At 36.2% G+C, this 17,789-nt stretch overlaps 1 protein-coding gene across 1 annotated transcript in view; it reads left to right on the top strand.

Moving 5' to 3' along the window:
• LOC101968716 (broad substrate specificity ATP-binding cassette transporter ABCG2) overlaps positions 1-17,789 on the top strand; it is a 126,070-nt gene that overhangs the window by 16,739 nt on the left and 91,542 nt on the right. Inside the window, exons 7-8 of the mRNA XM_078020728.1 lie at positions 1,544-1,633; positions 1,959-2,206. Coding sequence (XP_077876854.1) covers positions 1,544-1,633; positions 1,959-2,206 — 338 coding nt within the window. The remainder of the gene's footprint in view (positions 1-1,543; positions 1,634-1,958; positions 2,207-17,789) is intronic.

Genomic DNA, 17,789 nt, shown 5'->3' with positions numbered 1-17,789 from the left:
CACCCAAAGAACAAATAACCTAATCAATAAATGGGCATAGGAACTGAACAGACACTTTACAGAAGAAGAAATACAATCAATCAACAAATATATGAAAAAATGTTCAACATCTCTAGCAATTAGAGAAATGCAAATCAAAACTACTCTAAGATTTTAACTCACATTCATCAAAATGACAATTTCAAGAACACCAGCAACAATAAATGTTGGTGAGGATGTACAGTAAAAGACACACTCATATATTGTTGGTAGGACGGCAAATTGGTGATTTATGCTGGAAAGCAGTATGGATATTTCTTAGAAAACTTGAAATGAAACCACCATTTGACCCAGTTATCCTACTCCTTGTTTTATACCCAAAGGACTTAAAATCAGCATATTACAGTGACACAGCCACATCAATGTCTGTAGCAGCTCTATTCACAATAGCTAAACTATGGAACCAACCTAGATGCCCTTCAACAGCTTGATGGATAAAGAAAATATGGTATATATACACAGTGGGGTATTACTTATCCTTAGAGAAGAATGAAATTATGGCACTTGCCAGTAAATGGATGGAATTGGAGAATATTGTGCTAAACAAAATAAGCCAAACTCAAAGAACCGAAGGCCGAATATTGTCTCTGATATGAAGATACCAATTCACAATAAGGGAGTGAGCACTTGGGAAGAATACAGGTACATTGGATTAAGGATTAGAATGAATTGGACATTACCCCTATTTACAGTGGGCACTTGGGAAGAAGAGAGGTACTTTGGATTAAAGATAGAATGAATTGGACATTAGCCCTATTTACATACCTGATTACATGCCTGGTGCAAATCTACATTGTGTACAACCAGAAGAAGGAGAAGATATACTCTATTTATGTATGATGTGCCAATATGCATTGTATTGTCATGTAAAACTAACTAGAAGGAATTAAATTCAGAGGTCAGAGTAAGTTTAGATGATTGTGCCACAGGAAGTTGAGGTAAGATGTCACATGTATTGTGCTGGTCACATTCTCTTCATAATGCTGCTCTGAAAATTTGTTGTCTATTTGGAATTATGGTAGCTTGAGAGGTGACCATTGGGATCTCTGAATTTAGTAGGTTGCAAAGCAATGTGCTGACCTGCCTACTGACATTCCAGCATTCTCTAGGTGAATTCAGAGAGCAATATCATTTTTGGAGCTACATTTAGATTTTTGAAGAAGTACTGATAAGCACCAGAGCATACTGATAGCTTCCTGGGGTTTGAAGATTTATGAGAGTTAAGAAATAATGTAAAATGTTCTGAAGAGTCCAAAAATGGTTTGGAATAAGTTGGGGTTTTGCCTGGGAGACAGATAGTTGTTGAATTGTTGTGTGATTGAATAAAAAAAAGGAAAGGATAAGTTAGCGAGGGCAGAAAAGAGCAAAAAGATTAGGAAAGAGTTGTTCAGTCTGTCTTCCCTACCCTCACATCCAGCATCCTCACATCCTGCATCCTCTGAGGTGAGTCTTTTATACTTTCCAAGACTATCAGCTTGAGTCATTTGGGTGTCTTATTTTGTAGGTTTTCCCTGCAAATTCTACAATAATCCTGCAGAATTGTTCCTGGATATCACTGATGGTGTAATAAAGAGAGATTCAGAAGACTATGAAGGTATGTAAAATCTTCACATTTACATAATTCTGCCTAATTAATTTGGCTGAGGTTTAGCAATGTGGTGACTTATTAAAACATGGCTTTGTGAATTTGCATGTCATTGCAATGAACAAATAGATATTGTTGAAAGTGAGTGCTGTGTGTATTTTTATTTAACTTATGAATGAGCATGTGAATTACTTTTTCTACTCAAGCTTTAGAATTTGGGAGTTATACAAATAAGAGACCACAGAAAAACTTGTGAAATCAGTAGTAATCTGTTAATAGTGAGTTAGTAATCTGTATAGTAATCTGTGGCCTATTATCCACTTTTATTCCAAAGTTTACAAGACTGAAATGTGTTCAAGGACAGATGATTCAGAGATAAAAGAACTAGCTATTCATTTTTCCAAGTCCACTTTCTACCATGACACAAAAACTGAACTGGAAGAACGCTCAAGGGATGAGAATAGAAGATGCTTGGTCAGGAAGGAGATTCCCTATGTCACCTCCTTCGTCCATCAGATCATTGGCCTCATCAGACGTTCATTCCAAAATTTTTCGGCTAATCCCCAGTACTGGGCAACTTTGGTAAGTGACATATTCTCCCAGTTATGCTGTGAAATACCCATGTGGGAGCAATTTGTTTCTAATACAGACTTATACGGGATTCTTTTGTCTTCTACCCTTACTTTCATTTATTTGTCATTCCCACTCAGAATTTGAAAACAGCCAATCAATCTAGTGTATTGTCTTGAGTATGAATTGTCCCCCAAAGGCTCATGGTTGAAGGCTGGTCTCTATAGGAGCAATGTTGAGAGGTGGGGCTCTTTGGAAGTGGCTGTATCATTTGGCATCATCAAAAGATTAATCCATTGATGAATTTACAATTTGATGTCATTATTGGGAGGTGATGAAACTGCACCACTCAGGGCCTCGTGGGAGGAAGTAGGTCACTGTTGCATGCCTTGGAAGGATGTATCTTGTCCCTGACCCCTTCCTTGCTCTCTCTGTTTCCTGGCTGCCATGAGGTGAGCAGCTTTCCTCCTCCTTTTCCATATGTCATGATGTTCTGCTTCATCTTATTCCCAAAATTAATTTAGCCAGCAGACTACAAACTGACATCTCTAAAACTGTGAGCCAAAATAAAATTTATCTCTTGTTTAAATTGGTTTTCATGTTGTTGTGACCAGTTTACTTGACAAGAACAACTTAGAGGAAGAAATGTTTATTTATTTGGGATTCATGGCTTCAGAAATTTCCTTTCATAGAGAAGTGACTGCATTGTTCTGGGCCCAGGAACAATGCAGTGCATCATGGAGGATGGGTCCAGCACAAAATGCTGCTCAGCTCATGGTGGGGTCCAGAAGCAGAAAGAGAGGGAGAAGGGACCACAGGAAGAACAGTGCTTTCAGGGCATCCCCTGCATTGCCCCCAGTGACTCATCTCCTCCAGCCACATCCCACCTGCCTACAGCTAAAACCCAGTCAGTCCATTCCAGCTAGGAATGACTAATTAGGTTAGAGTTCTCAAAATTCAATCATTTCACCTCTGAATGTTTCTGCATTATCATAGGAGTTTTTGTGGCTACCTCATATCCAAATCATAACATCATCTTTCTTAGTTCTCTTAATTATTTTGTCACAGTGATAAAAACAATGAAGTTCCTACTCATATAAAGCTTTTAAGTGGCTTCCTAAACAATGAAGTTCCTACTCATATAAATCTTTTAAGTGGGTGATATATACAAACTCTAATGGATAATATTAGTCAAAATTTTATTTCTAAAAAAAATATTCTGACAAACAATTTTCAACCAATTGTGGTATTTTCTAGGAGCTGTCCATTATCATTTATTGATTAATTCCAAAGGTACATTCCAATATCATGTGTTTCATTTGAATACTCTACTACAGTAGTGAACAATGGGTTAAAAATTTAAATTTCTGCTTGTGTGAATCTTATTTCCTTATGAAGGAATCAAATGATAGCCTAATAAAGAAAATACAGAGCATGTGAGATGGTAGAATGAACTATGCATAAGGTTTAGGGAGTGAAATGGTGGAAATGAAGGAGAGAGAGAGCTGGAGGTGGGGAGAAGAGAATTGATATGCCATTGAAATCAGGTGTTGAAGCAACCTAGTGTCATTTTTTCTTCCTGAAGGTAGTTTGTTCTGTCCACGGTCTGAGAGACAGTGGGCAGATTGCTCTTCCTTATAATTGACCCTCCTCATTAATAGATTCTAATCTTGGCAAAACAATACATAACCCAAGAATGTGCACTTTATGCACAGAAAATAACCATACTTGAAGTTATGTTCACATTGGGTTTAACTCCCTTAAATAAGATGCAATAATGTTCTATTCTCCTTTTGATCAACTCTGTGGTAATTTTCATAATTCCTCAAGGTTTGCATTTTGTTTTGTTTTGTTTGCAATACTGGGGATTTAACCCAGAACTTCACACACACTAGGTCAATGCTCTGCCATTGGGCTACATCTTTAGCCCATTTTTTAGTTAGTGTTAACCCCTATGTCACACTAAATACTGGTTCTCTTAGTTCATTTGTCCAATATTTTTAGAGAATTCAATTTAGCTGGTTATTTTGGTTTATGATTTTTATGATCAATTATTGTATTTCTGTGGATTATTAAGATATGACATATTGCAGGCTTTAGTGAACTGACTTCTCAGCATGAGTAGCACAGTTTTCGTATTTAAGTGTTGCTCTCCACATGAACATGAGAGTCTGCATCCCCATTTCAGGGATGATGTTCATTGCTTAGAACTTCTTTAGTCCTTGTGTTTTAGCATTTCTTTCAAACACTTTTTTTTCCTGTTGTTCAAGAGCAATATTTTATTTTTAGATAATAGACTTGAGGTAATTTGGAACAATGTCAGGTCAATTATATGCATTAACTTTGGTAGCCCACTGTTCAACAAGAAGACACTGTAATAATTTGATTCTTCTGAGTGATTTGTTCATTAGGCTTTTCTTACTTGTCTCTAAAATTGATTTTTAATTGTCTTATCCAAGAAACATATGGTAGTTCTGGGCAAGACGTTATTAGAACACAGGTGTTTTTACACCAGGTGTGCAGGTGTGGGCCCTAGGCTTCCTTAAGACTCAAACAGAAGTCCCAGAGCCTCCAGGTAGCACATTCAGCCTACTTGTCTCATCACTGAACTCGGTTCTCCAAAAGCAATTCTAGCAATGTTCAGGGAAGCAGTAGTCTCTACAGTAAGGGAAGAACCTGGTAGACCCCTGAGCTCAGTGGGACAACTCTTGTTCAGGATTTTAAATGTTGAAATGTTAGATCAGGAGCAGGCAAACCCTTTAAGGTAAAGGCTCAGAAGATAAATATTATAGGCTTTTAGAGCCACACATGGTGTTTTTCTCACAAGGTCAGCTCTGCACTTCATTATAAAAGCAGCCACAGCTAATATGTGAGCAAATGAACATGTCCGCATTCCACTAAAACTTTATTCACGGACACTGAATTTTGAATTTCATATTTAAAGAAATGTTATTCTTTATATTTTACCCCACCCCAGCAATTGAAAAAATTGGCAAAATATTCTTAGCTTGTGGGCTTATCCAAATAAGTGGCTGTTTTTGGTCTGTGAGCCATAGTTTACTTATACTTGGTTTAAGTTTTTTAATTAATTAATTTATTTATTTTTTATTAGTTGTTCAAAACTATTTTATTTTATTTTAGGTACTGAGAATTTAACCCAGGAGGCTTTACCACTGAGACACATCCATAGAACTGTTATATTTTATATTAAGACTGGGTCTTGCTAAGTTGGAAACACCTTGCTAAATTGATGAGGCTGGCTTTAAACTGTGATCCTCCTGCCTCAGCCTCCCAGTTGCTAGGATTACAGGCATATGCCACTGTTTCTGAGTCTGACATAAGGTTCTTAATCTTGTATGATCTTTATTTCTCTAAGTTTTTGTAAATGGAGCTATTAAAAGTTTTAATGACTTCCTGATAATCCTTTATTTATTGACTTATTGTATTTTAGTTATTTATTGCCATGATTCCAACTGGACATTTAATGAGATGATATGTTGGGAAGATATTGCAATGAATGGATTACTTGAAAACGAGGTGTTTTTGTTCTTTATATCTACTTGACAACATTACCACTAATCTCTCTAAGTTTCATTGTTTCCACTTGCATATTAAATATTTGACTATGCATTAAATTATTAACAAACATCCCTCAGAACACACTATGAGAAATGTTATTTAAGTATATATGAACCAGGATGAGAATAATGTAGTTGGATAATTTCTTTCTTTTATCTATTTTGAACAGAGACCAGAAGACAGATGCACAAATCTCATAGATCCATTTACTCTGTTTCGAAATGTTCACTTTGCTCAATGTCTTTTTTTTTCTTCAAGCAAGAATAAACATCACATGTGAACCTTGTAGAGACATCAGCATTGATCTTGGAAGCTTGACTAGTTGAAAGAAAGAGCAGAATCTGAGGGTTTTGGAAATATGACAGTGAAATGAATTCCCAAAACTACCCCAAATATTTATCTTATTTAGCAAAAGAATTTTAAGAATATCTCATATGTGAAAGATTTCAATAATTTTCTTTCCTGAGTCTTTTCCTTACAATTATTCTTTACAGATCATGGTTCTTTTCTTTGCATCTTGGCTGCCATTTTTCCAACTGTCCATTACAAATTAGTTCATGGCTTGATATTGTTGTAATATTGGGATTTTAAAAAAACTTTTACATTTCCAAGATAACTGGAAAGGTGTTTTGTTTTCTTTACTTTCACACTATCTGTATTATTATAGTTAACCCATGTATAATTATAAGAATAATTCCTCACATGTATTCTAATACAACCTTTGACCTTATGCCCAATGAAGCATCCTTAAGAGATTTTTATTCTAAGAGCAAATGTAATATTGGTCCATTTTCTCTAGGAGACATTCACACAGACTGAATAAGTGAAGATGGGTGATAAAGGCAAAGAATTGGCAAGTCAGGTGTGCCATATTAACTGTAGGCCTCAATGGTTGGTATTGAAAAACAACAATGTCAGAGGAGATGGTCACTGAAGCACTTGGATGCCCCCAGGTGGCAATGTGCTTTGGTGACTATGACAATGCTCTTTTTCCTGTGCAGGTGGGAATTCCAAACAGTTTGAATAGGTGTATATCACTACTTACTTATCATTCAAAATTCCATTGATAAAATTTTTGAGTGGTATTAAAATTTTACTTATGTCTTCATTTTGCAGTGATTGAGAGCAAACCCTAAGTCTGGCAAATGCTAGGCAAGCATTCTGTAGCTTAGCTACATACCCAGGCCTGAAATTTTATTTATTTCTAACAATTGGAGTGAAGTCATCCAGTTTTAATTTGAACTCCTTGAAATATAAAATTGTGCACATTCACTGGCATGAAACATGAGAATTCAGTTCAAGTCAAAAGTCTTATATTGTTCCCAAAACATCTTCTTCAAATGACTTTCTCATGCTATTAACCTATGTGACATTTATGGACAGTGCCTGGTGGACACTGGGAAGAATCTTAGCTTTTCTGGTCATCTGCTCCCTTGTCCTGTCAGTACCCCCAAAAACAGAATCCTTACATTTTCAATTTTAACTTAGAAAGTGTCTAATAACAATCACTGTTTGATAATTCCTCAGTGACTATGGTCAATCCATTTAACATGTATATTTCAGTGCAGAGATTTGATTAGGTAATAAAAAGCCTTACCTGTAATTGAAACTCTTTCCTTTCATTTTTCAATTTTCTTTTTTAATAGATAATTTCTACATTTGTTGTGGGACTGGTTACAGGTGTCATATTCATTTTGCTGAGGGATATTTGTTCTGAAATCTACAATAGGTAAGTAAATTTGGATCTCCATTTTGTGAAAATGCCATCATTTTGTTTAAGCTCATAAACATCCATTAAGATTTCAAATTTATGACATTACAGGGTAAACATTTCTGTTTTACTATGGGGTAATATTAGTTAGTGTACTGAAAACTGAATGGAAGAGTTAATTTTCAGTTTCAAAAATTTATATATGTGTGTGGTGGTAAATTACACACATTACATGCACATTCTAACCACTTTAGAGTGCACAGTTAGTGGCATCAAATACATGCATGTTGTCACTGGTCAACACCATCCAACTTTTGACCATTTGTTTATCTTCTCAGGTGAATCTTCAACCCACCTTAGAGTAACTACCCACACCCATCACTGTCACCTCTGCAACCATCTGTAACTTTTTTTGTTCCGAATGTGGCCATTCTAGAAATCTCACCAATGTGAAGTCATGTAATACTGTCTTTTCATGACTTCCTTATTTCCTGAGCATAAAGTCCTCAAGTTTCATCTAAATTGTAGAACATGTTTTAATTTCTTTCTCTTTTAAGACCAAATTGTATATAAGTATAAACTTTATTTTATTTATCCATTCGTCTACTGCTGAAAATCTGGGTTGCTTACATACTTTGGCTATTGGAATGATGTTGCTATGGGTATACACACACCTGCTTGACTTCTTCTTTCAACCATATCTTGGAGCAGATACCCAGCAGTAGAATTTCTGGATTATGTTGTAAGTTTTTTAATTTTTTCAAGACCTGCCAAAGTCTCTTCTACTGCATGTATAGTTCTTACCAACAGCACACAGAGTTCCAATTTTTTTACATTCTCACCAATATTTACTATTTTTTTCTTTTTAAAAAACAGAGATCCACAGACTCTTGGGAGAAATGTTTGGTTTAAGTTCTTTGCCAATTTTGAAATTGTTTTGTTTGGTTTTGGGTGTTTTGTTATTGATGATGATTGAAGTTCTTTATATTTAGGAGTTTTTCACCCCTTTTCAGATATATGATTTAGATATACTTTATCCCATTCTGTAGGTTTCTTTTCACTGAGTTCATAATGCCTTTATGCAAAGATGTTTTTAATTTGAAATAATTCAGTTGATATGTTTTCTTTGGTGGTAATAAAACAGTTTCCTCAATTTTTGTATTTGTGTGATTTGAGAGTATAGGATATGTGGATGGGAATGAGTTGTTCCTGATCCTCCTATGCAAAGCACTCTAGTCAGTGTTATGATCCTTTCTAGTTTCGGTCCTAATGTGCCCTTAACTCATCCCTTGATGACATTTTCAACAGCTGCCTTATGTTCTAAACAGATTCTCAACATCTCAGACCTCAGGATTCTCATCATACTTCATGTATGGAGAACCATTCCTCGATAGGCACTGGGCTCCCTGCTTCATGATTATGGCTGTGTTACCTCCCAAGGCCCAAAGGCCAGAGGAGTGAATGATCTCATCCCCAGTTTACTGTTGAGAACAGTGGAGCTTGGGTTTTGCCTGAGGAGCTGATGATAATTCAAATAATGAGGAGAAGGTGTTTTGTTGTTGGGGTTTTTTTTTTGGGGGGGGGGGCGGTCCTGGGGATATAACCCAGGACTCCTAACCCCTGAGTCACATTCCTAGCCACTTCCCATTTTTTATTTCTCTAAAATTTTGTAACAGAGGATCACTAGGTTGCTTAGACCCTTTTTAAGTTGCTGAGGCTGGTCTCAAACTTGTGATCCTCCTTCCTCAGCCTTTAGAGTCACTGAGATTTTGGCATGGGCCACTACACCTGGTGAGAAGGATTTGAAAAAAAGAAAAAAATATTAATTTATTATTTTTTTATTATATGAGAAAATAGTTGACTAATATTTCCAGAGCTATTGTCTTCTATACAGGGAGAACAAAAGGCTATTAAAGGAAAATTCTGGGACACACTCATTGTGTGCCTCTTAAAAATATGCATAACGTACACATGGTGCTTGAGGTAGCTTTTTGTCAGAACCGTTGGTACCAGTTCCCAGGTCTGAACATCTTAATGACACTGATTTTCTTATTCTTCAACCATGCCTGAGACAGGAAGAATGTTATTCTTGATTCCCCACAGATAAGGAAGGAAAGAAGGAAAAGAAAAAAAATATCATTTTTAAAATAAGCCCTCTGCTTTTAAGTAGCAAGATGCATAATGAAAATCTAAAATGAATCCCAGATATAGGTCAATTGTATTATTTAAATTTTTTTATTCTAATTTGTTATGACAGCAAAATGCAGTACAATTCATATTACATATATAGGCAAATTCTTCATATCTCTGCTTCTATACAAAATATATTCACTCCATTTGTTTTTTCATACATGTATTTTGGATAATAATGTCCATCTCATTCCACCATCATTTCTACCCCCATGTCTCCTCCCTTCCCCTCTCACCCCTTTGCCATATCTAGAGTTTGTGTATTTCTCCCATGCTCCCCCTCCCTACCCCACTATGAATCAGCTTCCTTATATCAGAAAAAAACATTCAACAATTGGTTTGTGGGGGGGTTAACTAACTTCACATAGCATTGTATTCTCCAACTCCATCTCTTTACCTGCAAATGCCATGATTTTATTCTCTTTTATTGCTGAGTAATATTCCATTGTGTATATATACTACAGTTTCTTTATCCATTCATCTACTGAAGGGTATCTAGGTTGGTTCCACAATTTGGCTGTTGTGAATTGTGCTACTATAAACATTGATGTGGCTATGTCCCTGTAGTATGCTGTTTTTAAGTCCTCTGGGTATAGATTGAGGAGTTGGATAGCTGGGTAAAAATTGGTTTAATTCCCAGTTTTCCAAGGAGTCATCGTACTGCTTTCCATATTGGTGGCACCATTTTCAGTCCCACCAGCAATATATGAGTGTTTCTCTTTCCCCACATCCATGTCAACACTTATTGTTGTTTGCTTTTGAATGAAAGAATAACCATAAAATTCAATTCTGTACTCAGGTATAGTGAATTTTCCATTTATTGAAGTAGATGGTGTTTACCTATGAAGAGACAATTATTACATCTGTTTTCCAGAGTTAAGTCACTTTTTTACCTTCTAAAGGCAGAAATCTCTGGATTTTTTTTTACAACTCTGTTAGTATTTATGCCCTGCATAGATGCCATTTCTTAACCAAGCCAAGCACAATCACAGGGTCTTGAAGCCATGAACCAGCTATACTGTGCAGCAGGAAGCCAGTGGGAAAAGTAGTGAGAAATCTGTCATCAACTGCAGTGTTAAAAAAGTGAAAAGCTGACCATCACATGTTTTGGTAGAAAAATCCATAGACATACAGGAATATAGTTGTTTTTTCAAATGTTTTCTGGAGAATTTGGACACTAACCTTTTTGAATTTGCATTTTTGAAAGTTGTTTGCTACATTTTTAGAAGATTTTGGACTATGTGAAAATGGCCTCTGTGTGTGGTTCATCTAACTCTCCTTTAATGATTAGATGATTAGTGATTGATTGTTTCGATTAGAAAATTATGTGTCCGTTTTCTCTCTGGAACCAAGTGGTTAGAGCTTCCTTTGAACATGATTATCAGTCCTTCATTTAAAATTGCTGTGGAGGCCAGTGGTTTAGTACTCTTCTTTGGAATCAAGTGATGTCATAGCATGTCTTCTAACTGTGTAACTAAGGAATTGGGTTTGAATCCGGTGTAGACTGTGAGCTCCTTTGAATTCATAGCCTTAATGGGTTGTGATGACAGCTAAACAAATTAAGAAAAAGATGTATTTTTTAAAAAAATATTTAAATCTAGTAATCCCACTTCAGTGTATTTACACAAAATGTTTTAATTCAATTAGTTGAAGAGGAATCTGCACACCCATGTTCATTGCAGCCCTGTGCACAACAGTCAATTCAGGAATCAATTCAAGTGTCCATCAGATGAGGAATGAATAAGGAAAATGGGTGTATGCCCAAGGGAATGCTGTTCAGCCTCAGGAAAAAATTTTACCATTTTTGACAACATGGATGAAATTGGAGAGAACATTATGCTTAAGTAAAATAATCCAAAGAGATAAAAAAAAACCACATGGCATCACTTATATGTAAATTCTGACACTATTGGACTCTTAAAACAGTAGAATGGAGGGTTCCAGAAACTAAAATATGCAGGAAATGATGTGATGAAGGTCAAAAGTACAACTCTCAGTAAGGTAAGGATAGGTTTTGCTTTCCTTGAGATATATTCAGCAGGGTGGTGAATGCAGCAAATAATAATGTATAATTCAAAATTAGTGAGCATATATTTCAAACATTTTCATCATAAAAATGATGAAAGTTAGAAGTTCAACCCCTGGTAACCAAAAAAAAAAAAAAAAAGTTTCCTTGTTTTTAAGTCGTTTGAATGATGCACACATCCTCTCTTTACATGTTTACACCATTATCTTCCCTGTCAGTTTAGTTGTCTGCTTAGGCAGGGAACCCCATCCCTGTTTCAAGGATGTTGTCAAGCTCCCATGAAATCCTTATTTCTTTTGAAGCTTAAATTAACTGGACACTTTGCTTGCTACCCCTCAATTATTTTACAGAGATGTACATATTAATACTCTTCATACAGGTGATTGAATTCATTTTCATTATGAATAAGCATCAGTTTGATGTCCTTTTTATCACTTTGGAAACTCCATAGGCTATCCCACCTCAAGGATGGTGTCCAGGCTTTCGGATGGTCCTGGGTGGGTGCCCTCCACTCTCTGGCATTTTCCTCCACATGCCCTATTCTCTTGTTACTTCACTTTAAAACCAAATTGGGTAAATGAATACCTTAACCCTTTGGAGCTTTATTTCACTTAATGTTTCTCTTCATATATTAGGAATTATACTCAGCATTTTTGTGAGTTAAACTAAAGATGAGAGTATTTTTCTGATCTAAGTGTTAGCTCAGGCTGTAATAGCAAAGCATCATAGACTCAGTTACTTACACGAGAAACCTTCATTTTGTTTCAATTGTACAGTCTGTAATTCTGGGATCAGAGCCCCCTTCCAGCTGGTCAGGCTTCTGTGAGGGTCCCCTCCCTAACTGTAGAGGGCTCCTTCCCTCTGCATCTCTCATAGCACAGAGTGTCTGGGGTTCCTTCCTCTTACAAGGGCACTAACCACATCACAGGGGCTCCACCCTCATAACTTCATCTAAACCTTATACTCCCCTAAGGACATACTTCCTAGCACCATGGCCTTCGGGGTTATTTCTTTAACATAAATAAAAACAAAAATTAGTGAATACAAGTCAGTGCACAGCAATCCACACAGAAATTTCAATATGTGCTATAATGTGGTATAACTAGGGCCCCACAAAGAACACACAGGGAGAGATCTGATGAGGTGATGCTTTCCTGTCTGTTTAAACCAGAAGAGTTCTACTCTGGAAGGAGTTCTGTGGGAAGAAACCAACCTAACAGTGTGACTTGACTGAGCTGCTTTTATTCCCATTCTTTCCTGACAGAGCACTGATGCTCTTCTACCTAATGGCCTACCAGTGTGGCTTCAGCAAATGGACGGTGCAGCACTTTGTGCTCCAAAAGAAGCGTTTTGTGTGAGTTGGCCTCTATTCAGGGAAAGAGAACTGTTGGCTGGTGGCCAAACTGTTTCCATCCTGTATTGGGCCAGGGATTTGATAATCGGGATTACTGAAAAATTTCTTTCCTTTTCACTACTATTCCATTCCTTATTATTTAAATTGAAATTTAAATTGAATATATTTATCATGAACAACACAAACTTTTGAAGTATATATAAGGATTACCAATATTAACTGAGAAAAGCAGTCTTCAATGGAGTGGAAAATCAAGAGCATGTGAGGGCTGCTACCCAGGGAAAAGAAATGTCAAGGATGAGGTGTGGTCGACTAATCCCAATTCTTCAGAGAAAGTGAGGAGTAAAGAAAGTTAGATGTGTCTTTTGTTTTTAAAAAGTAATACGTCATAAGGACCCTCTCAAAAAAAATTCAGGGGATTTGGTAGGCATTTAAGTGTTGCTTTAGCAGCAAATTGGAGATATGAAGTTAACAAATACATGGCCAAGCGCAGCCCTGAGTGGGTCACAGAGTGGAGAGAGCCAGAGGGCAGCCTTATAGGAAAGAGCAGGATGGTTTTATTCCTTGTACTGTTTAAAGACTTGCCCATGCCCACATTCCCAGGACAGGAATCATCAGAAAGGAAAGGAATGAAGACATGGATGAGACGTTTGGAATTTGGAAAGAGAAGTGCTTGGAATAGCAAAGATTAAGATTTGGTATCTAATAAGGATGTATTGTTGGAAAGCATGATCACTAAAGAAGGAAATCATTTTCATGTTTTAACATGAGAATGGAATTGAAAAGAGTTTGGGGGATCTTCAGCTACATTGGAGGCTTGGAGGGTAACAACATCACTTTCACATTGCAAAGTGAGGAAAAGATAGTCCCTTGTACCACTGAGATTAATCCTTTCTTCTGGCAGAGCCAGTCTCAGAGGGAAAGCAGAGTCTCTGAGGAGAGTGAGGAGATGCAGACTCTGCATTGCTATAAGGGTTATATGGGGCCAGAGTGGGCAGCAGCAGGAGAGGTGCTGATGCCCCATGGGAGCTGCACCTGAGGGGGGAAGGGCCTGGGAAATCAGCCCAAGGCCAGTGGGCAGCTGCAGGGTTAGACCTGGTGGCAGCAAGAGTCTGCACAGCAGTATCTCCTCTGGGCTCTGCCTTTGTAAACTAACCTGGCATGTTGGTATATATTTGTATTCTATAGACATGAGTCCTCCTGTGGGTATTACAGAGTGTCATCTTATTTCTTTGGAAGTCTTTTGTCTGATTTACTACTCGAGATGTTGTTGACAAGTTTTGTATGTATTTGTACACTATACTTCATGGTCGGTAAGTAACAAGACAAAGAGGATGTGTCTTTACTCTTGGTTATGTGGAGAAGTTAACTTCTGTTTGCAAACATGTTTTGGGATCCCAAAACTGTAAAAAGAAGCTATAAGGGAGAAAGTACACATCTACTGTATCCTCTCTAAAATAGCCAGTTAGAATGTACATGCTTTTCTAGACTTTCTAAATGAACTTTTTAAAACTACTTATAAAACTATAATTTACCTGTTGCCACCTATAAAACAATACAGATGCTGTTTGTCTTACACAAACATAGACTGACTTTTTAAAAGTATTTGAAACTGTGTTAGAGGAGCTGGAATATTTATTGTCTTTTTCTATTGTTTTTCTCTCTCGACATGTATCTCAATATAGATATGAAATATAAATAGGCAGTAACATCTATAGTTTCTATAGAGACACATAGAGATGCACAAAAAAAAAATCTTCATTCACATATATTCTCTCCTCACTTTTCAAATGAGAGGAAGATGGTAACTTGGGGGTTTATTGATTTAATGAAATTACTTGTTTGAAGAAGTAGACAATATCATTTGTGCATTATGCTCTGCATTATGTGCATTATGCTCTATGATTATTGAATTATCATTTATATATGTTTTACAGATAAATACTCGCCCCCACACACACACATTCACACACATCAGAAATTTCTTTGACAACACATTATAGAATTTGAACCAATAATGGAGTTTACAACCTTCCGTTTTACAAATAATACTTATGGCATAAGAATTAGGCACAAGATCTAGAGCCCTAGATTCCTCATCAGTGTTCTTGTAGCTGTTCCCAAATCCTCAGATCATGTGACACAGAGCATTAACTCATGATAATTATAAAGTCATTTAAGAAACTTAAGACTCTTATTCTGAACCATAGAACCATGTGGCAATTTGTCTATAAGGACTTAAATCTGAAAATACATCCTCTCAGTTATGTGACAGAAACAATAAAATTGTTTGGAATAGTGGGTGACTTTTTTGTCCTGTTATACTGATATTGGCACAGTAAATATTCCCTAATACACAGGGAGCTACACTGGACTAATCCCTTTTTTTTTTTAAGTATCCAAGCCAGGAGTAGAGACTTTCTTCATCATGTTCTTAACCCTCTTGGCGGTGGCTTTTTCATCCATTTCCATGACCCTGGCCATAGTAGCAGGACACACTGATGGAAATACTGCAAACCGTATCATGGACTCCTATTTTACATTTCTGATGGTGAGTGTGTACTGTGCTTCTCTGGGATGCATTTTCACCCTTGTTTCTTCTTCACCTTCCTGTCATGTAAATCCATATTTGGGGATTTGGTAGATGGGACTCTTTCAGGAGGCCACAGACTGAAGTATAGTTTACATTAGAGAAGATAACACTTTCCTAAGGAGTGTTATCTCGTCTCTTTTGCTGGTTTCTAGTTACTTAACTTAGGCACCATGTTCTTACTAATGATCTTTTATAGAGACTTTTTGGTGACATATTATGAAATCTTGATAAATTGGAACTTCGAAAAACAGAAAAATTAGCTGATTCCCTCACAAATACACAGCTCTCTGCCTGCCTTTCATGCTGGTGTTAGAGAACTGCCGGCTGTGTAAGCAGCAGAGGTTTGGTTGGATTCACTACCCCCCAAAGTGAAAGTGAAGCTTCATGAGAAGTGTAACGACAGTCTAGTTCCAATGCTTCTTGCATTTTGAAAATATTTAAAATTATTGGAAATTCTAAAATCCATAGTTTTAGGTCCCCATTGTCCTGGATCCTGAGGATCTCTTACATTAATATATTTTTCTTTCATCTTTTTTTTAATAAAAATATAGGTTACTAAGTCTTTATAATTTATGCTCTCAAAATTAGCACAAACATAAATGAATCAACAGATGAATAGAATAAATGTCCACATTCCATCCATTACAACATCAGCTATAGAGACATGCTCAAACTACAGTAGGAAGAGATGTCTTCCAATGACACTTACAAAGCACATACTCTTTATTAAACACTTCTTATTATTGAGTTATAATTATTCATAATATTAGGGTTCATTTTGGCAGAACCATTCAAGCATGGCTTAGCACATACTCTTGCCAAAGTTTAGTTCTCTGTTTCCGAATTTGGCAACTACCAATGAATAATTAATAACAAGTGACAAGTGTTGTTTATATTTCATCTACTGTAAAGGAAATGTACTTCAATCTAAAAAAAAGATGTTTTGTTTGATTTATTGATACTTTGATTTTTTATTTAAAAGTCTCCATGTAGAATTTTAAAAGCCAGTCATAAAATTGCATTTTATTCAGAGAGTCCATCAGGCACTTGTTAGGTCAAGTCTGATGTTTGCAGGCACACCAGCACTCTCATTGGTGTGCATATCCCCACACACCTCACACCAGTTAGGACAAGAGTGAGGTGAAACTCAGCCTTTCCTCTCATTCGTCTCCAACATTCCTTCCTGAGTCAGCATTGTTATACTGCTTTTTTCTAGCATTAAATGGAGACAGTTACCACATTTTTCTGGTGAACTACACTGCATTATTTAGTTTATCAGTTCTAGCCTTTGAGAAACCTGAAGCCTGCAATTCTGAAGCCCAATTTAATATTAACATCATGAATACAAAATGCAAACACTGTAAATAACAACACTTATTAACATATGGGAGTAGAGAGGGGTATGTGATGCTCAGGAATGTTCTTGTATATGTTTCTAGATTTTCAGGATTATTAGGGGCAACACAATGTAGGGATATAATTAGAATAGTGAGCACAATAAGGCCTATAGTACATGCATTCTGCATTCTAAGATACAATCAACCACAAACAGAAAACTTACATAACAAGAATTGTGTGTGTACTAAATATGTACAATTTTTTCTATTTTTTACTCATTATTCCCTAAGCTACTTAGTATATATGGCTATATGTATATGGTAAAATCTACACACATAGCATTTCTATGCTATTACATATTGTGATAAATGTGGAGGTGATTTAAAATATGAAGGATACATATATTTAAAGTATAAACAATTTACTTGGGATTACATGCAAGCATTATGCTATTTAAAAATAAAGAGACTTGAGCATTTATAGATTTGGATATCTGTATGCATGGGTCCTGAACCTGGGCTCTTTAGATACCAAGAGACAAGTATACTTCTTAATCTTTTATTATATACAGTTGCAGAGGAAGTTGAGGACGAAGAATTGACATAGTATAATTATAAAGTAGTTTAATAAACTTAACCTATTTTATAGTTTATTTTATAGTATAGTTTATAGTATATTTATAGTATATTTTCCTTAACTTAAAACTATAAACAGCCTTAGTCATGCAGAGGTTTGAACATGCAAATGAAGGTTAATGTGTAGAATAAGTGCAAAAATTTCAAGAGTTGTTCCTAGCAGAAATGT

This window comes from Ictidomys tridecemlineatus, chromosome 9 (genome assembly GCF_052094955.1).
Source record: "Ictidomys tridecemlineatus isolate mIctTri1 chromosome 9, mIctTri1.hap1, whole genome shotgun sequence".
NCBI classification, from domain to species: Eukaryota; Metazoa; Chordata; class Mammalia; order Rodentia; family Sciuridae; genus Ictidomys; species Ictidomys tridecemlineatus.
This window is presented reverse-complemented; position numbering and strand designations above follow the sequence as displayed.